The sequence below is a fragment of the Halichoerus grypus genome, chromosome 5 (genome assembly GCF_964656455.1).
Source record: "Halichoerus grypus chromosome 5, mHalGry1.hap1.1, whole genome shotgun sequence".
Taxonomy (NCBI): domain Eukaryota; kingdom Metazoa; phylum Chordata; class Mammalia; order Carnivora; family Phocidae; genus Halichoerus; species Halichoerus grypus.
The window spans coordinates 126,932,417-126,952,871 of record NC_135716.1 but is presented as its reverse complement, the minus strand read 5'-3'; the positions used below and the strand labels follow the sequence as shown (position 1 = coordinate 126,952,871).

At 38.7% G+C, this 20,455-nt stretch overlaps 2 protein-coding genes across 3 annotated transcripts in view; one reads left to right on the top strand and one right to left on the bottom strand.

Annotated features, from left to right (window-relative positions):
- CRYZ (crystallin zeta) overlaps window positions 1-1,949 on the bottom strand; it is a 37,018-nt gene extending 35,069 nt beyond the window's left edge. For both annotated transcript variants that reach the window (XM_036092749.2, XM_036092747.2), the window contains exon 1: window positions 1,817-1,949. The gene's annotated coding sequence lies outside the window, so the exon portion shown is untranslated. The remainder of the gene's footprint in view (window positions 1-1,816) is intronic.
- On the top strand, window positions 1,934-18,322 carry TYW3 (tRNA-yW synthesizing protein 3 homolog). The gene is made up of 6 exons (XM_036092752.2): window positions 1,934-2,253; window positions 4,918-4,998; window positions 6,656-6,754; window positions 6,970-7,041; window positions 9,538-9,671; window positions 17,870-18,322. Exons 1-6 carry the CDS (start codon window positions 2,080-2,082, stop codon window positions 18,087-18,089), a joined length of 780 nt encoding a protein of 259 aa, XP_035948645.1. The 5' UTR covers window positions 1,934-2,079; the 3' UTR covers window positions 18,090-18,322.
- The last annotated feature ends 2,133 nt before the right edge of the window (window positions 18,323-20,455 follow it).

The following is a 20,455-nucleotide window of genomic DNA, read 5'->3' as shown; positions in this document are numbered from 1 at the left end:
ATTGTACAATCCTTTTCATCTTACCCTTTGAAATGTTGGCACAGAAGATCCTTTAACTTCTTAAAAATATACTTTATAATGATGAGACAGGCTGAGCTAGAAATCTGAAATTCAACTAACTTGCAGGTAGGATTACATATTTTATGATTAAGGCACCTGCTCAGAGTGTGAAATTTTCCAAATGTCTGTAAGTTAGGGGGATCCAGTAGTGATACACAGGACAAGATTCTATTAGGAAAACTAATAATTTCCTTATCTGTAAAATGGGGCCAGTACTCCCTAGCATAGGATCCTTGTGAAGATTAACTGCAACAGCGCAGGGTGTGAGTGCTTCACAGCATGCCCAGCATGCAATACGCTCTATTATTCAGACTAAATCATTTGTGTGTCAGCAGGCCTGCCACCTTGCTAGTGTTTTTAAATAGATTTTTCTATTTATCAAGTATAAACTTTAAATTAGAGGACCTGGTTTAATTTTTGGTTGTACTTTTGACCTATAAAAAGTTGCCAAGCATACTTTGGAAATCTAGGAAACACAGAATTTAAAATTCCTCCTCAAACAGTGATCTTCTCTATGCTCTGTTTCAATCTGTTTGGTTTAAATAAAAACTAAAGGGACAGGGAAAATGTTAGAACTATATTTCAATATAGAATGAAGAAATCAAGTCACAAAGGCAGAGCAAGGGCACTTATGAGAGAAGAGCATAAGTAAAATTAAATAAGAATTTCTAGCAAGACATAAAAAAATAAGAACTTGGAAAGAGAATCATCATTACGAAATGTGCTGCTGTTGATCAAGAATGACTCACGTAAGCCTTTTTTTTTTTTTTTTTTTTTTGGCCTTAAGCCAGAAATGTAAAAAAACCAAAAAATTAAAAGTAGCCTAAGAAAAGTCTCTTCCTGGCTGGGTGACCTTGTCAGGTTACTTCCCTGGTCTGGATCTCGGTGCCCACTTCTGATAAGAGGGGGTGGTGGAGGAGGAGATGAATAGATAATTCTAAACCCCTCCAGGTTCTTGGATGTAAAGACTGGGTGGAACTAGGCCGGCAGCGCTCCCTGCTCGGGAAGAGCTCAGTGGAATTTGCTGATGCTGTAGCGTGCCAGTGGTTTCAGTGGGAATCGCACAACTTTTCCGCTACCAGTCCAAACTTGAGCCTTTAAATAGTTCAAACATGAACGCATTCTCTGGTCCCTGTGATAAGCCTCATCTTGGAACTAAGTGAGCATTTAACGATGTGTTTACGCGGTGTTTTGTAATTTTTTTTTTCCTTTGAAAATTATTCTAGGTGGGGCTCACCGGGGTGGGTGGGTGGGGGTGTCAAAGAAACTAGGCATTTCTCTCCAAAAGTAAGGCAGCACCTCTGATGGCAGAGGCGACTTAAGACCGGGCGGGTGGAGCTCCAGAGCCCCGCAGCCGCGGGAACGGCAGAGGAGAAGCCTGTTCCGCGCGGGGCTGTGCGCAGGGCCCGCGGCCGACGCCGGCTGCAGCAGGAATGCCCAAGCGCAGGCCTGGCGGCGGGAGCGGAGCCCGCGGAGCCCGCGGCGGCCTGCGGGGTGCAGCCGAAACGCAGATCTCACTGGAGACCAGGGCTGGGAGCTGGCGGCCCGCAAGTGAAAGTCCCTGCGTGATTTACGGATGAGGAATGAGCAGCCCCTAGAGGGAAAGGTCTTCGGCCACGAGCTCCTTCTTCACATTCTCCAGGACAGAACGCGGCACAAGAGCGCGACCCCAATCAAACGCAGCTCCTTTGTGGACGAGCGGCGGGGAGATCCGCTGCCTGAACAACTAAAGGGGACTTTCTTTAAAACCACTTACCCGGTTCTAGAGTGGGGAAGCAAAACCTGCGAAGGCTCACTCAGATTCCACAGAAAAGGGGACGGACCTGGGCGTCTTCTATACTTGCTGTCTCCGCCTCGCCCGCGCGTCTCTCCCCGCCCTCAGGGGAGGGCACGACACGCTCCCGAACTCGGGACGAGGAGGAAGTTTGGGCCTTTCCGGCCACCACCCGCTTCAAAATGGCTTCCCCCAGGGAGAGGCGTGGGCTAACGTCAAAGTATAGACTCTAAATCCTTCCTCGCATGGATCGTACCGCAGAGTTCAGGAGATGGAAGGCGCAGTGTCTGAGCAAAGCGGACCTCAGCCGTAAGGGCAGTGTGGACGAGGATGTGGTAGAACTTGTGCAGCTCCTGAATGGGCGAGAACCGTACTTCACCACCAGTTCCTGCGCTGGGCGCATCATCCTCCTAGACGGGGTGAGGCCCTTTTGTTCAGCGCCAGCCCTGTGGTGCCCACCCAGTGCAACACCCCAATCCAGCCTGTGTTTGTCCTTCTGATGGGTGGTTTCGGCTTCTTTATGAAACTTAAAGGTTGAACTAGACCAGTGCTTCTAAAACTTTAATGTGTCTATAAAAGAGCATCACCAGGTGCTCTTTTATAATACAGATTCTGATTCAGTAATTCTGGGATGGAGCTGATGATACTATGTATTTCTAACAAGCCCCCAAGTGATGGCGAAACTGCTGGCCTGAGAATGCTCTTGGGTTGCAAGGATTAGAGAATATGATTCTAAATACTAGGGGAATTTAAAGACTCCCAGCAGGGCGAGGCGGCTTTTCGCTTCAGTCGCCTTACCAAATCAACTAGATAGAGCGTCTCCAGGGTTAAGGCGTTTACTGCCTCCTAGTGGCCCACTCCGTTATTACAGCTCTGGTAATTTTTATATTACGCTGAATACAATAAAATGTACAATATGGGTTAGTCTGAGATAGTGGTCAAGCCCTCAGACTTTGGAGTGATACTGCTTAGATTCTAAGCTAATTATGGGAGTTACTGGCTATGTGATTTTAGGAAGGTTATCTAAACTCAGCCCCTCCCTGTTCTATGAACTGAGGATAATAGAGTATTGGCTTCATAGGGATTTTGCGTAGTAGAAATGGGATAATTTGAAACATTTAGCACATGCCTGGCCCATATTAAGTGTGCTATAAAAGTTAGCTGCATGTCAATTTTAACATTAGGATTGAATTCAGAGCATGAAAGACAGCACACTCATAAGCTCATTTTTTAGATCCCTCATTGACTGATAATTTTCTGGTCCCCCAGGTTAGCAGGGCCTGTATATTTTTATATTGCAACCATTGCCTCCTGAGCAGTGGCACTGGGCTTACTCTCTCCTGCTGCCCTATTTTACCTGGATTTCTGCAGCGTTTTCCTAACAGGTCACTTATCTACCATTCTCTCTACCCCAAACCATGTTACATACTGTTAAAGACAGCTCTGTGCATGTCACTCATCTATGCTGAAATCTTTTATTACACATTTTTCCAACATCAGAAAATCCAAACCCTTATTCTAGTATACCTTCCAACCCCTCTGCTGCTGTGATATTTTCTGCTACTTCTCTCCATGTTTATCTCTTTACTAAAACTGAACTATTCTCTTTTTCATCTTATATTTACCTGCCTTTGCCTTTGTTCATATTTATTATTCCTGAAATGTTTCCCCCATCTCTGTATATGCGACTCCCAAAACTCCCCTCTCCCATCTGAACACAAGCATACACACCCACTTGTAAGTAATGACTGCTTCTTCTGAACTTCCTCAGGACTTTTTCAGAACCTCTTTTCATTTTATATATATTATTTATTTTCATTTAGTCTTATTTCGGGAAGGATTTGCATCAACTTAAAGAACAGCAATACAAGAAGAAAAAAGTGGGAAAATCTGGATGAAGGGAATATAGATAAGATGAAGCTAGAGATGGCATTAGTTCCTAAGTATGCCCCTAGATTCTGTAAATTTGCTAGAGGTGAGTCACACATTTGGTTCTAACATTTAGAGGAGGCAACATAAGATCAGATAAATGTCACTGAGGTCATTCAATGAAAACAAACCAGTTATTTAGGACAGGCACAGCTCTTCCTCTTTCCAAAGCTAGACAGCCAAGTCTCCTGTGAACTCATTGTAAAAATAGTTACTTTGTAGAAGTATAGTGATTTAGACGTATAGACCTAAGTGTGGTTTCCTGCATCTTCTTTCCAGCCTCCTTGAGGGTAGAATCTGTTTATACCCAAAGAATCTAAAAGAACTTTACAAATAAACATTTTTTTTCAGTTAATTAAAAAACAAAACAAAAACAAAAACCTGATGTTAAGGTATTGGCTTCTTGAAGCTTTGACCTTGCAGTCCTAGCTCTGCCCTTTGGGTCTATATATATAGTCTAATCCCGATGTTACAAATGTATGCCTTTAGAAACTAGAGACATATTGTAAGGGTGTGAACAGCCCACCTGTCAGTAAAAAGTAATAGGTCCTGTGTGGGATTGGGACAGTGCTTTTTTACAAAGGGAATTCCAAGTTGTTCTTTTGTTTGCTTTTTTAATATTGTGCAAGCCAAGGGGCACCTGGGAGGCTCAGTAGGTTGAGCATCCAACTCTTGATTTCAGCTTAGGTCATGATCTCAGGGTCATGAAGCCTGCTTAAGATTTTCTCTCTCTCCCTCTCCCTCTGCCCCTTCAGCCCCCCCAATCATGCTCTCTCTCCTCTCTCTCCCTCAAAAAAAAAAAAAAAAAAAAATAGTTTGCAAGCCAAATAAAACAAGTAGAGTATAACTCAGGGCTGCTAACATACAACCCCTTACAATAATCCCTTTTCTCCTGACAAAATCGTGACCATATTTCAGAAAATATTTTTATACCTTAATAAACAATTTATTTTCTTTATATTTCAACTAATTTGGTCTCATTTTTGTTTTGGGTTAAGTTTACCCAAAACCTAGTGAATTATTCTCAGTAATACTTAAAATTACCACTTGGAATTATTAATCTAAGAAAGCTTACAATTATGCTATGCATTGTACTTACTATTTGTGTAAATATTATATGATTAAATTAAATTATGTTTATTTTTTAATTTTAGGATATAAATGGTTTTGAGGTTCAAAAGCAAAACCGTTGCTGGCTACTGGTTACACACAAACCTTGTGTAAAGGATGATGTGGTAAGTTTTTATATATAAACTTAGAAATAAACTTTTAATTCAGAATCACATTAAATACATATGGAAAAAACAGAACATTCAAGGTGGATTTATATGCTTAATTATAATGACTGAAGATTAGAAAATCTGAGAATTTATTACAGTGGCTTTTTTGATTTGGGAAATAAAAGTATAAATATGTATATAAGCATTACTTATTGCTCAACAAAACACATCCTCTTCAACATAGAGAGTTCATGGGTATTGGACACATAGTAGATTGAAAATTTGAATTTCATTTCTACCATTTGATAACTCTGTAACCTGAAATAAATTATACAAGGAGAAGGGAGCTCGGAGAAAGGAATTAGTACTATCTATATATTACCAACGTACTGACATAAATAAGTTATACATTATTTATCTGGATTGCTTCTTGTAAATCTTCTGATCTGTCCTGGGTTATTTAGTTTCAGAAATTAAAAATGTTTAGAAGAGTTCATATAAGTTTGTATTAGTCAAGCACTTTACATTACCTGTTCAGGTGCCTAAATGTTGTCTTAGGATACTCACTCATTCTTCATCTCTTTCTTTGGGTACTGATTCTTTCTGCATATTGGCCCTTATTCTCTTCTGCTGGAGACAGTCTTTGTAGTAGGAAAAATAGCTGCCAACAGCCTCAGCAGAAAAGGACTTCTTCTTGCTAATATCCAGGTATTATTCCCAGAGGAGTCTGAATCATCCTGCTTGGGTCAGATGTTCTCCCCTTGAGATCAGTTATTTTTGCCGGTAGAATGGAATACTATCCTCGATCAGACCTAGGCACTTGGCATCTCTGAGATTATTATAGCAGGAGTCATGAGCGATAGGGTCATGATTGACAGTCCCATCAGAATCAAATGGTGTGAAAAAGGGAGGATACAGCCCAAGGATACTAGGTGGACAGAAATAACAACCACCTTGTATAAATTCTAGCTCAGACATATATGCATCTCAAACGTCAATCTAATAACAAAGCATTTAAACAGAACTTCCCTTTTTTTAAGATGTTTTATTTATTTATTTTTGCGAGAGAGAGAGCGAGCAAGTGCACAAGCGTCAGGGAGGGGCAGAGGAAGAAGCCGACTCCCTGCTGAGCAGGGAGCCCCATGTGGGGCTGGATCCCAGGACCCCAGGATCATGAGCTGAAGGCAGATGCTTAACTGACTGAGCCACCCAGGCTCCCTAAACAGAACTTTCATATCATATTCCCTTTTTTTTTTTTTTTTTTTTTTCAAAGTAGGCTCTATGCCCAACATGGGGCTTGAACTCATGACCTCAGAATTGAGAGTCACATGCTCTATGGACTGATCCAGCCAGACACCCACCTACCATATTCCTTAGTGAAAATCTGTTACAGAGTTAAATAGAGTAGTAGTTTACTTTCCCAGGTATGGCTAGAAAGAATGACACAGAGGTTTATGGGAGAATTGGAAATCAGGTCTTTTAAAAGAATAAGCAGATTAATCAGTGTTTGGAGGAAGAGGACCAAGAAAGCAGAGTGAAAAGTTATTGCAGAAAAAGGATGTTGGATGATTCTGAATGTTTCTGGGAAAAACTGAAATTGCATATGGTAAAGAGTCACCACAGAAAAGGATCATATATTGGTGTCTGATGCTAACATTTCTCATTTATTTAGATTGCAGCTCTGAAGAAAGCAAATGGTGATGCCATTTTGAAATTTGAACCACTTATTCTTCATGTGCAGTGTCGACAGTTGCAGGATGCACAGATTCTGGTAACATTTTATGATTATACTTGAATTTACAGGTATGTGGGTAGATTTAATTCTAAGCTTTAAATCTACCAAAAAATAATATGATTTTAGTTTAATTAACCAGTTTTTAAATTTAATTATAGATTTGGGGCTATATGTGTTTCTGCAATGTAGAGCTAACCAGTTTATTTGATTAGCCAGATTATCAGAATTTAACCAATTTATTTTTTTTACAGCATTCACTGGCAATAGATTCTGGTTTCAGGAACTCTGGCATAACCGTGGGAAAGAGAGGAAAGACTATGTTGGTAAGATAACTTTTGGCAAAAAGCAATTCTTTGGGCATGAAGTGATTCAGATTATTGAAAAACCTCATTAGACTCCTGTCTTTAGTCTCTCCCTACTCAAATCTTGCCATTCCCTTGCTCAGAAATCTTCAGTACTTTATTCTTTCCTACAGAGCAAAGTCTAGAGTTCTTAAATTTGCATTTGAGCTCTTATTTTATAGTGTCTTCCTCTACGTACTTTCAACCTGATTCTCTGTGCCCTCCTCATCCTAAATAGTCAAAGCTCAGTGTAATCAGCACCATGATATAGTGGAGAGAATCATAGGCAGGGGGTCTGAAGTCCTCTACACAGAGACTGGCTACACCACAGCTGTGCTATATGAACTTGGTCAAGCTCCTAATCCTTCAGGGTCTCAATTTTCTTGGCCATATCAGGGGTCCAGCAAACTACTGCCTTGGGACCAAGTCCAGTCCACAGGAGGTCAGATCCCACTACTCCCACTTGATAAATTCTTGTCTCAGGTTGCTTTTCTGCTACAATGGCAAAAGTGAGTAGTTACGACAGATACTGTATGGCCACAAAGTCAGAAATATTTATTATCTATCCTTTTACAGAAAAAGTTTGCCAACCCTGGACTAGATGATCTTTAAAGCCCTTTCTAAGCCTCCAGCCTCTCTCAGTCCTTTCCTGGCCAAGTCAACTCCTAGTGATTTTGCCCTCTTCTGATCTTCTATAGTATTTATTATTTGTGATGGTATGTATTCTTTGCTTTTTAACTATTTCAGGTTTTCTTCCATTCTAGCTTCCTAGACTTTCCTATTTTCTATCTATTTTTAACAAGTTGCCCATTTCCCAAATAGAGATGGCTTACAAAAGAAGACACCTATAAAAAAACATGCCTAAATAGAAAGTCAAAGCCACGGTACTGGTTTGTGTCCCTGTCTCCTTCCCATACACTCCATTTGGTAGCCCAAGCAAGAACAGAACCGTTCATTCACTTTCCATTCCTTTGTCTTTCGTATTCAGTTACAAGTCCTATCACATCTGCCTCTAATTTCTTATGCCCGACTCCACTTTCTAAGCCCTTTGTCACTGCCCCTACTTAAGCCGTCATGATCCCTCCCCTCAGTCTTTACAATGGTTTCCTAACTCGTCTTCCTACTACCCATCTTCTCCTTCAGCCCCCCAAACCAATACTATCAGAATCCCCCTTTTAAAAAAGCCAGGGTCGGGCACCTGGGTGGCTCAGATGGTTAAGTGTCTGCCTTCGGCTCAGGTCATGGTCCCAGGGTCCTGGGATCGAGCCCCACATCAGGCTCCCTGCTCAGTGGGGACCTGCTTCTCTCTCTCCCTCCGCCATTCCCTCCACTTGTGCTCTCTGGCTCTATCTCTATGTCAAATAAATAAATAAAATCTTAAAAAAATAAATAAATAAATAATAAAAAAGTCAGGGTCTCCATATATTTCCCCCGGTATTCAAGGCCCTACCCAAACTATTTTCCATTTACCTTACTTATGCTCATCTCCTTCTACCACACTTATGCTCCAGTGAGATAGAAAACTATTAGCTGTTTCCCAAATGTATCATGCTCTTTCACGTGTCCATGACTGTAGATAAGTCATTCTCTGGCCAGAATGTCCCCTGCCCCCATTTTTACATCTGGTGAAATTGCACTTATCCTTAAAATCCTAACTCAAATGCCACCTTTCCCATAAAACTGAGGCCTGGACGCGTTCCCGTGTGTGTGTGTGTGTGTGTGTGTGTGTGTCTCCTGGCACAGCACCTGTGTTGTCTTGTCATTCTTTGTTCACTTATTTATTTCCTGTTTTAAAGTGTGAGCTTTCAAAGGCAGGGATCCTATTATGTTTATTCTGTGTCTTCATACCTTTCATGGGGCCAAAACACTGTAGATGCTCAGTAAAAGTTCACTGAAAGAATTTTTATTTCCCATGCTAGTTTTTGTTGCTGTTCTTAACCTATTTCCACTGTTTGGATTTACTTGGAACCCATTGACTGTTTCATCAAGAGGTTTACTAAGATTGGCAACTCTAAAGCATGGAGAAGGAGCCACTTTGTGAGATAGAACAGGCAGTTTATAACCGCACTCTGCTCAAGCAGCACTAAGAGGCTCTTCCGAATCCGGTCCATTTTGATTTTCCCTTGAAGCTTCTGTTGAGATTTCATTTATTTCTTTTCTTTAAATAGCATATTAAAGCTTTCTAAGCTTTAGTGAGACTGAAACTGTTAAAGTGATTGGATTTTTGGATATTATCTGCTTTCCTGAAAGACAATATGTAGAATGACTTTCTTAAGAAATAACTTTATGTGATGGGAAAATCTATTTACTCTCCTTCGATTCAGTTGTGTTTAGCTAAAGTATATTGAAGCATAAACTTAAATCCTATAATGGAACCAAACTATGTTTAAACACAGCCCTGACTGGGACTTTTCTTTAGTTATTTTCAGTGTGTCTAGTACATAAGTCATTATATCTAAAATTGCTTGTTCCTTGTAGGCTATCCGGAGCACACATGGTTTAGAAGTTCCATTAAGCCATAAGGGAAAACTGATGGTAACCGAGGAATATATTGAATTCCTGTTAAAGATAGCAAATCAAAAAATGGAGGAAAACAAGAAGAGAATTGAAAGGTATGTTAATTGGATATTTCTATGTTATTCTTATATATCTAGGTCATATTTAAAAATACTGATACACACCATCTTCAGTTTATACTCCCAACTCCTTTTCTATTTGTAGTCTTATCACAGATAATAAAAAAATGATCAAAGTAACAGATGAGAGTAGCCCAGACAGTAAAAGGTACTAAATGCAGTGTAAAGGGAAGATACATGGAGGATAGTGGGACATGACTACCAGCAACAGGGATAAAGGGAGAGAAACATAATCCCTCAGGTAAGAGAACCCAACAGCAATGGGGACCATAACTGATCAAGTTGAAGGCAGCCAGGGAAGAGGTACACACTGCCCCCTGAATGTGATCTACTGGTGATTATCCAGAATCTCCTTTTGAGGAAAGCAACCTGGTTAATTTTAGCCTAATAAATATTTTACATATGGGGCTGATTCTTATGGATTAGATCTAGAATTGCCATAATTGTCCCCGGAGGGATCATGGATCCCAGGATCATGACTATCAATTTATATCTTTATACCTTCTCTTCTCCTTAAATTTTACCTCCTGGTAAATAAAACTCTTACATTACTTTCTTTTCAACTTTTTCATAAAAACAGAGTTTTTGGCATAAAGAAGTGACAATGATGCTGTCTTTCTTACATGAAAGGAATGCCAGTGATCTGCCATCAGCAAGGTGCATGCTTCTGAGTTTGTCAAGGAGTGATGGCCAACTTGTTGTCATTTATAATGTCCTTTCCCCTTCTCCCCACCTCCTTGGCTACCTCACGATGAGTCACTCACTGCCTAAATAATTCTTAAATCATTCTTCTCTCCCCATTTGTACTGTCACTTTCTTTATTCAAGACCACTGCAATAGCCTTGTTAGCTGGTCTCATAGTAGAATGTTTCTAGTGTGTCTCTCTGCCAAGCCATTCTCTATATCACCATCAGAATCCTATCTGTAAAGTGCAAAGGAGTCCTAGTGTTTTACTTGCCTGCTTAAAATTCTTTAATACCTACAATTTTTTTTTTAAAAGTAGCTAAGGCTACAAGTGCTAATGGTAGCAGTGTACGATGGTGGAAAGAGGTAGAATTTGGTTCCAGAGGCAGAACTGAATTTGAATCCAGGTTCCACCACACTTACTCAACATTCTTGACTCATTTTTCTTTTATCTAACTTGGGAGAAATACCTGTCTTACAGAACAGTTTTAGTATAAATAGCATCTGCATAATGACTGGCCCTATCCCTGTCATGTCATGGATTCTCAGGATAGGGTAGCTCTTTTCCTTCTTCATTGACACATATAGAAAATAAACCTATGATCACATCATTACAAACCATCCAGGCTTTCTTAACCAGGACTCCTCATTTGAACGATAGAATTCACAAAATTATTCAGTGACTTTCTCAGTTCTTGCAAAAATGGTATATATATTCCATTCTAGATACATTGGAGAGAAGTTAACCCATTATAGACAATGGATGGCTTAGGGCATTGGAGCTTAATTTCCTAGACCACTGGTTGAAAAAAGCTGAGGGGTTGCCTGGCTACCAGGTGCTTTGAGCAAACATTCTAAATGAAGTGGTAATTTCAAGTAAGTACTGAGGAGCACCCAGCCACTTCACCAGACTACAGAGTTTGAACTACATGTAGGTACTTGTTGGTACCGTTCCGTAAGTTTACTACGTTTCTTAGATTGTATTCCAGTGAGGCTCTTTGCTAAAATGTAGGAAGTAACAAATCAGTTTCTCTGTTTCCTTACTTGAATTTCAACAAGATTATAAATATAGCCCAAGAGCAACTAACTATACACCTGGTGAAGTTAATTGAGCCACGTTCACCAACTATAAAATCAAATTATACTTTAAATCCATTGACTCAAAAATATGTTTGGAGATTATAGTGTGCATGCTGCCATCAAGAGAGCCATGCTCATCATATAAAATCAGTGAAAAATTAAAGAAGGGTAAAAAGTGTCTTAAGATACTGATTAGAAGATTACATGTGAATTCAGAAAGGGGGAACAAATTAGAGAGCTCCTTTGGGAACAGCTGTACATTCAACCAAATGCAGAGAAAAAGTTACCCTTCTGATGTGGAAAAGTGAAAAAAATAATAAATACTGGAGGTGATAAGTTCTGCAATCAGACTTTGAGTACTAAAATTGGTTTGTCACAGGACCAAAGGTTCACAATTCAAATAACTATAGTAGAATTTTTAAAAGTCAAGTCCTAATCAGTAACATTTCAGCAATAAGAAATAGTCTAGAAATGTAAAAATCAAAGTTAAGAGGTAAAACATTTTTAATACAAAAAAAGGTTTGTGTGAAACAATTCCCAAGCCCACTTCTTAGTGGAAAGAAGATAATTTTATATATAATGATTTCCAGCTAAAAAATACGAAGTTTGGAGATCTCTTTACCAATTATAAGAGGAAGGCTATCTTTGGACTGTTAATAAGAGATCAGGACTGACTTGGGTCAGAAGAAACCACCATTTGACTCTGAGTACAACAAAATTAGCCATGTTCTTCTCTTCACCAACTGTGTAGTAAGAAAATGCTAAGTAAAGAGTAAAAGGGCTGAATACATTGGCATATAATACCGTTGATAAAGCAAATTGGAGAGAAAAGTAAATGAATCTATTTCCAATGGTTATTTTTTTAAAACTTTTCTTTTTTATGGTAAAATATATATACCATAAAACTTACCAATTTTAACTGTACATTTCAATGGCATTATGTACATTCACATTGTTATGCAGCCACCACTGTCCATCTTCAGAACCTTTTCATCATCCTAAACTGAAACTCTGTAGCTGTTAAACAATAAATCCCCATTCCCCAGACTCCCGGCGCCTGGTAACTACTATTCTATTTTCTATTACTATGAATTCAATTATTCTAGGTCCCTCACATAAGTGGAATCATGTAATATTTGTCCTTTTGTGTCTGGCTTATTTCACTCAGTATACGGTCTTCAGAATGTGTCCATGTTGTAGCATGTATCACAATTTCATTCCTTTTTAAGGCTAAATAATATTCCACTGTATTTACATGCCACATTTTATTTATCCATCCATTCACTTATCAGTGGACGTTTGGGATTTTTCCATCTTTAAGCTTTTGTGAATAGTGTTGCTATGAACAAGTGTGTACAGATGTTTGAGTCCTACTTTCAGTTCTGTTGGGTGTATACCCAGAAGTAGAATTGCTACATCGTATGGTAGTTCCATGTTTCATTCTTTGAAGGACTGTTGTGCTGTTTTCCACAGGAACTGCACTATTTTATATTCCCACCAGCAATGCACAAGCATTCCTTTTCTCAGCATCCTTGCCAATACTTGTTGTCTCTTGTGGGTTTTTTTGATAGTTGCCATCCTGACAGGTGTGAGATATCTCTGTGGTTTTGATTTGCATTTCCCTGATGGTTAATGACATGGAGGATTTTTTCATATACCTGTTGGCAGGTATATGAAATTCTGTTATTACTTTGCTGCTTTCCTTCCTGCTTGTGGTGCTCCTCCTTAGCTTCCTTCTGGATTTCCCTCACTAGTCTATCTGTTGGTTAAATATTATTGTTCTCTAAAATGCCGCTCCTGGCCCATTGCTTCAGCTACTTCCCCATATATAATGATAGGTCTTCCAAATCTCTCCCAAGTCCTGAGCCTAGATATCCAATAACCGTTTGAATGTATCTAACTAGAATACTCCATCAGCCTTTCCTGATTAACTTTCTTGTCCTAGTCTCAACCCCATAGCCATTTCCTTGGTTCAGATTCTTCTTACTATTTACCAGTATTGGTACAGTTTATTCTTTAATGCAAAACAGAAATATGAACCACATTGAAACATTAATTGCATGTATGTCCTTTTCTTCCACTACAATGTGGTCACATTGGAAATAGGACTGAGTTCTCCCTGCCACCAACCATACACATACACGCTTTAAATATTTCTTATCCCAAAACCTAAGATAGTGTCCAGCTCATAGTAGAAAACCAGTACATGTTTATTGAATTAATAATAAACAATAAAGGAACTTAAAAGTTAACCCATTAAATTGAGTTCCCCAAAGGCAATGACAGTTTCTTATTTATCATTTTCTGAGTGTCTGGTGTGAGAATAGTAGTTAATAAATGTTTTCTAAATTTGCTAACTGACTTTTTCCATCAGTAGTGCTACTTACAAGGCTTCAAAGCCTTAGATGATTATTCTGGAAGATGTGTAAGATGGCTTAGAGATAAGAGTGAGTGGTGTAGGCTCTTGCTGTATATAGTCAAGGTGAGAAGTAACAGGAGCTTGAATAGCAAGATGAATGGGAGTGATAGTGCAGAATGTAAACAGAACTTGGTGACAGACTGGAAATGGGGGTAGAAAGAAGGAGGAGGCAAGGATAACAGATGTCCTAGACTCCTCGTCATTGCTAGTCTTATTTTTAAAACAGAACTAAAACAGGTGAATAATAACTCGCACATTTCCCTATTACTTAAGATCAAAGGAGCAAATAATATAAAGTGGAAACACATAACTTTATTTTTGTATAGTTCCCCCTTGGATATTCGGTTCCCTCATTTTTTTCCTCTCCTGTACCTAGCCAACTTCCGTCCATCCTTGCAATTCAGCCCCGGCATTGGGTGTTTTTCCAAAGAGCATTTCATGATCTCACTTGAAGCAGGGTACCAACCCCCTCCATGCTCCCCGTTCCTCTTGTCTTCTTCATGGCATGCTGAATATGTCTTTACAGTTCTGCTGCTCCCATTAAACCCTGAGCTCCTTGAGAGCACAACCAGGTCCTTTACCTCTCTTTCCAGAGCCTGGCACGGGCTCCATCACATACCTGTTTTTTAATAAAAATGCTAGAGTTTAATCAAGTTAATCTAAATACGTATCCATGAAAATAGCCTTCTTTGTTATTTGTGAATAATGGAACCCTAAAAGGGTATGAAATTGTGGCTAGATTTCATTAATTTTATGTTCCTATTTCAGAAGTCAGAGAAATATCAAGTGGTCCTCTAACTGACCTGAAAAACAAGAATTCGTTTTCCTAGAACGGGTCTGAAAAGTTCTGTCACGAAGAGACTAAGTACAAGTTGCCCCGTGGCATGATAATCTTGACTGCAGAAGTAGAGAAACTGAAGACAGTTTGATTTTCTTTGGGGGTGGGGAAGACAATTGCCTGTGCATACCTTTCAGAAGATAAAATATCTTCTGAGTTCTTTTTGTTGCCTGTGAGAACGGAGAAAATTGCACTTTGAGAATTGGGCTTCAGAGGGCTATATAAAGGGGCATCTTATGAGGGGAGAGCATGTAATTGCAAAACAAATTTCTGACTTATTGAGAAAGATAGTTTCCCAAAGAACTTTTTAAAAATTCCCTTTGAAAAACAAAAGGAAAACGTATTTGAAGTATTTGTTCTTGGCTTTCAGACAACAGGGCCTTTGTTCCATTTTACCAGCTCTTTTTGGTACCCCAAGGATGTAGCTGTGAATTCTTAGGTCCTTTAATGGAAGATTAAAGTAAGGCACCTGTTCCTCTTTAATTACTTTTTTTATGTGATTGACAAGATATTTTACACAAGCTATTAATTCTCTATGATCATAAAAGAGCAATTTAATCTTATCTTTAATTTTCTAGGAATAAAATATAATCCAGAAAAAAGACTTGGTGACCTGAGTCTGAAGTTCAGGGTTGGGTGGAGAATGGTAGAAAATGGAGTTGCACATCACTATAGCCTCCTATGATCAGATAGGGGTGATTCACACCACTTGGTGGCATGAAGTTTTGGACTTATAAGTTTTAGATAAAATGAGTCATTCTACTGGGTCATTTTGTTAAGCTATTCTAAATAGGCAGTGTGAAAGATGAGAAGAAAACCAGTCATTAAAGTCATCGGGGATGATGGTAGGACCTGGAGAAAGATTATGCCAAGTATAGAAGTTTTCATGAATGTAAGAGACTGAACGAAATATTGGTAGATGGCATGAGGGGCAGATGAAGGAGTTTGGTCTGGTGAATGTTGGTGAGCCAGCTCAGTTCTGACCGCATCCCAACTCTGTGTTAGGTGGGGTACAGAAAGAGTAAGCATCTCCGCTTGAGAGAAATGCAGAGCAGATGGTTATCTTTGTGGGGGAACCAGGTTTCAATTAAGTAAAGATATAGGGGTGCATTAAATTAAAAGGTTGTTACCACGGAATAGGGTCTAAAAAATTACACATCAGTATTTTCCAAAGCCCTTTGCTGTACCTCCTACTATACTGCTTTTCCTTGTCCTGTACCTCCTCTTTGAGATTGATTTATTCACCAAAGAAATCTCTGTTGAGCACCTATTATTTGCCAAGCCTGGTGCTGGATATCAAGGTATACCTAAGTGGTGAGTACATAAGTTCTTAAAATATGGACAGGATATGTAGTAAGTATGTTAGGTATGTATTAGAATTGTGTGGAATATTTGGAAACAGGTGATTATCTTGGGTTTTTTAGGGCAGTTTTAGAGCCTTTACAAGTAGAACTTAGCCTATTCACTGAATTAAAGAAAGAAGAAAATTGGTCCAAATAGCAATCTATTCCGTAGGTGCCAAAAATTCCCTGTCACACTTTGCCATTATAATAGAATATAAAAGCATGATGAGATCCCCACAATGGCAAGGGAGTTCTCAGCTTCCAGATTCCTCTACTTGGGGACCTAGGATAACACATCCATATTCACCTTTTTGTTCAGTGGTTATTTATTCACTTATTTTTACTGAGTGTGCCAGCATTGTCTTACACGCTAAGAATGTAACAGAAAATCAGATAGATGGGATCCTTGGTCTCATAGAATTTATATTCTGTAAAAATGGTCATATTGAGAACTTACTTTGTGCCAGGCACTGCGCTAGGTACTTACATATATCACCTGTAACCTGACAACCCAGCTCAGTACAGGATAATGTCCAGTTTGATAAATGAGGAAATCGAGACTCAGTAAGGTTGGAATTAGCCTACCTTTAGCTTTCCCAGTGGAAGGCATTTGAAGCGCATGCGATACGCCATGCCACCTCGCTGCCCTCCCACATGTGCTGAAGGCTGCTGTGTCAGGCAGAGGATTGTATTAGGTGTTAACATGGGAGTAGAAAAGACATGAAGACCGATTTTCGGGGAGCTAACAGTTTGTTGTACCACAAAGTGAACACTAAAACTAAAGTAGAAAAATGAGGAAAGGAAAAGAGAAATTTACACTTAAGAAATCAAGATAGCTAATGAACACATGAAAAACAATTTCACTGGCAAACAAAAAAATGATAATTAAAATAATAAGATACCATTGTCACCTATCAAAGTAAAGTATGTTTTTGATGGTAATATTCAATGTATGGGTGAAGTGATCTTTCAAGTACTGCTATTAGAAGCATATTTTTTGAACATCTGTTCTGGAAAACAGGTAGTATTTATCAAGAGCTTTACAATGTTTATACCCTTTAGCCAGGTAATTACATTTCTAGCGGTCTGTCCTAAAAAAGTAGCTAGAAACTCAGATCACATTATTTTTAAAAATGTTCATCACACTGTTGTTTGTATTAGAGAAAGTTTGAAAATAAATTAAGGCCAACCTAGATGACGTAATATTACACTACCATTAAAAAGTGTTATTTTGTAGTTTATTTGATGATATAGAAAATGTTTTCAATAAATATTAAATTTGATAAAACAATGTAAAACTATATATAATAATTTTGTAAAAGATAGTAGGCATATGGGTACATGTATAAATTATATTAATTCAGAATACATTAATTAACTGGAAAGAATAAAAATATTGAGAGGTTATTTCTAGGTAGTTCTGTAGAGGTAGTCTATATTTGTAACCTCATATATTTGCCAAATTCTCTAAAGTGAGATTTTATTACATTTATGATTTTTTATAAAGAAAAATAATTTCTCTTCTGTTTTTACCTTTTTTGTTTGACTCCTACATCTGCAATAGTAGTTGAGGTAGAATACAGGTTGTCAAGAGATGTTTCCAACTCAATTTTCAGGAGTGTTCTTGAAGAACTGAAAACACACTTCCTAATTAAATGATCTTATAAAAGCAAGAAGCATATTATTTCTCTGCTTCATTTTATATTTTAAGGTTAATATGGAACATTATCAAATTTATAAGTTCTAAATGTATTTCAGCCATTCTGTTTTTGAGAACACAGATATAACAGTAGTACTTATTTCTTCACAGGCTTTATAACTGCCTACAGCATGCTTTGGAAAAAGAAAACATTACTAACTCACGTCCCAAAGAGAAAATCAAAGACAAAAATAAATCATCATATACTCGTAAGAAGAAAAGAAACCCAGAAGAAGCACACAGCAAATGTTTTACTGAAGAAAATGTTAAAGAATGTGAAAATGATGATGACCTAGGAATCAGTGTTACTATCTTCCCTGAAGATTACTAAGATTCGGTCTTGGTAGAATAATGTTTCTAATAGATAATACAAAGCTGCTCTTTACAAGAGTATTTTAGTTTCTTGAGTATATGAGCCATTCAGAAAAGCAAGATTTATTCTTTCTCTATATTTAGAGAAATCCTTAGCTTTTTAAAATAGCTCTGTATAATATTTGCTCATTAAATACCATGTTTTAGTCACATAGAGATTCATTGCAAAAATAAAATTGACTTTTTAATGCCTCTCTTTTTTAAGTTTCAATTTCTACTTCTGCAAAACAGAATTATAATACTCTTTCAAGAGAACCTTAACACTGGGAATGTTTGAGTAAAAATCATCACAACATTTTACTTCTTTTTTCACTTTGAAACCTCCAGCCTTTAGAGGGGGATGAGCTTGCTTCTTGTTGCCGTGAAGTCCAATAACCAGTCCTTCCCTTTTGTTTGACTTTGTGGAGAAAACAACTGATATGCTTTTTGTTCAGGACAAAATACCTGAACCCTTTCTTCCCGTTATTTCTCACAAACCAGAGCCTGCCACTGGCACGGTCTCTGCCACACGGGTGGGCCTGGTTTTTCACTAAACCTGGTCAGAAATGATCATTTAAGACCTTGGAATCCTTATAGAATCCTCATATACTATTTTGGAAAGTTTCAAGGCATCACAAGACTTGGGTCCGAGTTCTGGCTGCTACCCAGAAGCCGGGGGTGGGGGGTCCTTGAGCAAATCATCGAGTTTCCAAGGCCTTCCAGTTCCTCTTCTACATAATGGTTCTGACACCTGCTGTATTTACACGACAGGGGTACTGACAGCTTCACATCAAATAAAAATAAAGTTATTAGTAGACTTTTGCATATGTGTTACTATTTATCTCATTTATTTTCATTATAAAATGATGCTTTCATACTGTATCTTCAGAAAGTATCAAATCATTAAAGTTATATTTAAAAAGAAATTATTAGTTAGCCCTAGAACTAATAAATGCTAGGATAAAATTATCAGAATGTCAAGAAAAAATTATATAAGATAATAAACATTGAGTTCTGATTTTGGCATTTCCTAATATTTTTATAATTTGTCTAAGCTTTTATGTAAATTATGGTTAGATTTGCATCCCACATGCTTGCCTTCTGTCATATCATTTTGCACTCGCCTTTTTAAAATAGATGGACTTCAAAAACATCTATTATCCTCTAAATAAATTCATCAGGGATGATGTCCAAGGAGTTTTAAAGTTCTTGAGATTTTTCTTCACTCCCTTTTTCTATCATATCTCTGAACTGCTCTCTATTAGGCCTTTATAATAAGATTCTAATATTTACTTTTCTTTTAGCATCCCACATTTAGGAAGTCTTCCAACACGGTCTTCTCCATTGTTCCAGAAAGAAGCTCCTTTGAGTCCTCAATCCCCTTGCCACCTGCAGCATTTGGTGCTGTTAATCACCTTGCGCCCATGGGCATCCTGAATGCTTTCTTCTAAATTTTTTTTTTTTAAAGATTTTTTATTTATTTATTTGACAGAGAGAGACACAGCGAGAGAGGGAACACAAGCAGGGGGAGTGCGAGAGGGAGAAGCAGGCTTCCCGCGGAGCAGGGAGCTCGATGCGGGGCTCGATCCCAGGACCCCGGGATCATGACCAGAGCCAAAGGCAGACGCTTAACCATCTGAGCCACCCAGGCGCCCCTGCTTTCTTCTAAATTGCCCCGATTATGGCGAATCCTCAAATCTTTTGCTCTCAAACCTTTTAACAGTTTTCAACATTCATTGCACCTTGGAATCATCTTTAGAACTTTGGAAAAATACAGAAAGGATCTGAGACTTTCCAGGGAGGGACAGTAAGCATGTGTATTTTTTTTTTTTAAAGCTACCAAATTGTTCTCTAATTGTAAACCAAAGAGCAATAACGTGTAGGCATTCCCATATTTCTGTCTTTGGTTTTCTTGCATTTCTCTCTTCAGCCCAGCCATCTCACCCATTTCAGCAGCTCTGACCTCTGAGACAGTAACTCCCAACTCCTGCCCCAACCTGCCTGTCTGCTAAGCTCCAGCTAACTGCGGGGCTTCTCGAGTACAGCTGTTCCTTTCTAAGATCTCTTGTAACACGGTTTCCTGCTTCCTTGGCTAGAGAGAGCAGACTTTTACTGGGACGTTTTTTTGGTCTGAGCCCACTGGCATTTCTGCATCCTGGCTTTTCCAGTTCCCCGTCCGGGATATGTGAGGTCAGAAGAAACCCCAGAGAACCTACCACTGTTGTTGTTCTTTAGGTCCTGAGATGCCTAGCCGGTCCACCTTCCCCTCTTCACTTTCAGTCTTCTTATGTTTACTTTATATATAATGTCCAGAGTTTTTACTGGTACTTAGTGGAAGGAATGGGA

Bases quoted from the DNA above. Each gene is read 5' to 3' on its own strand.
- TYW3 (XM_036092752.2), top strand. From the start codon at position 2,080: ATGGATCGTACCGCAGAGTTCAGGAGATGGAAGGCGCAGTGTCTGAGC. The intron at 2,254-4,917 runs GTGAGGCCCTTT...TTTTAATTTTAG, and splicing joins GCATCATCCTCCTAGACGGG to GATATAAATGGTTTTGAGGT. The intron at 4,999-6,655 runs GTAAGTTTTTAT...TCATTTATTTAG, and splicing joins CTTGTGTAAAGGATGATGTG to ATTGCAGCTCTGAAGAAAGC.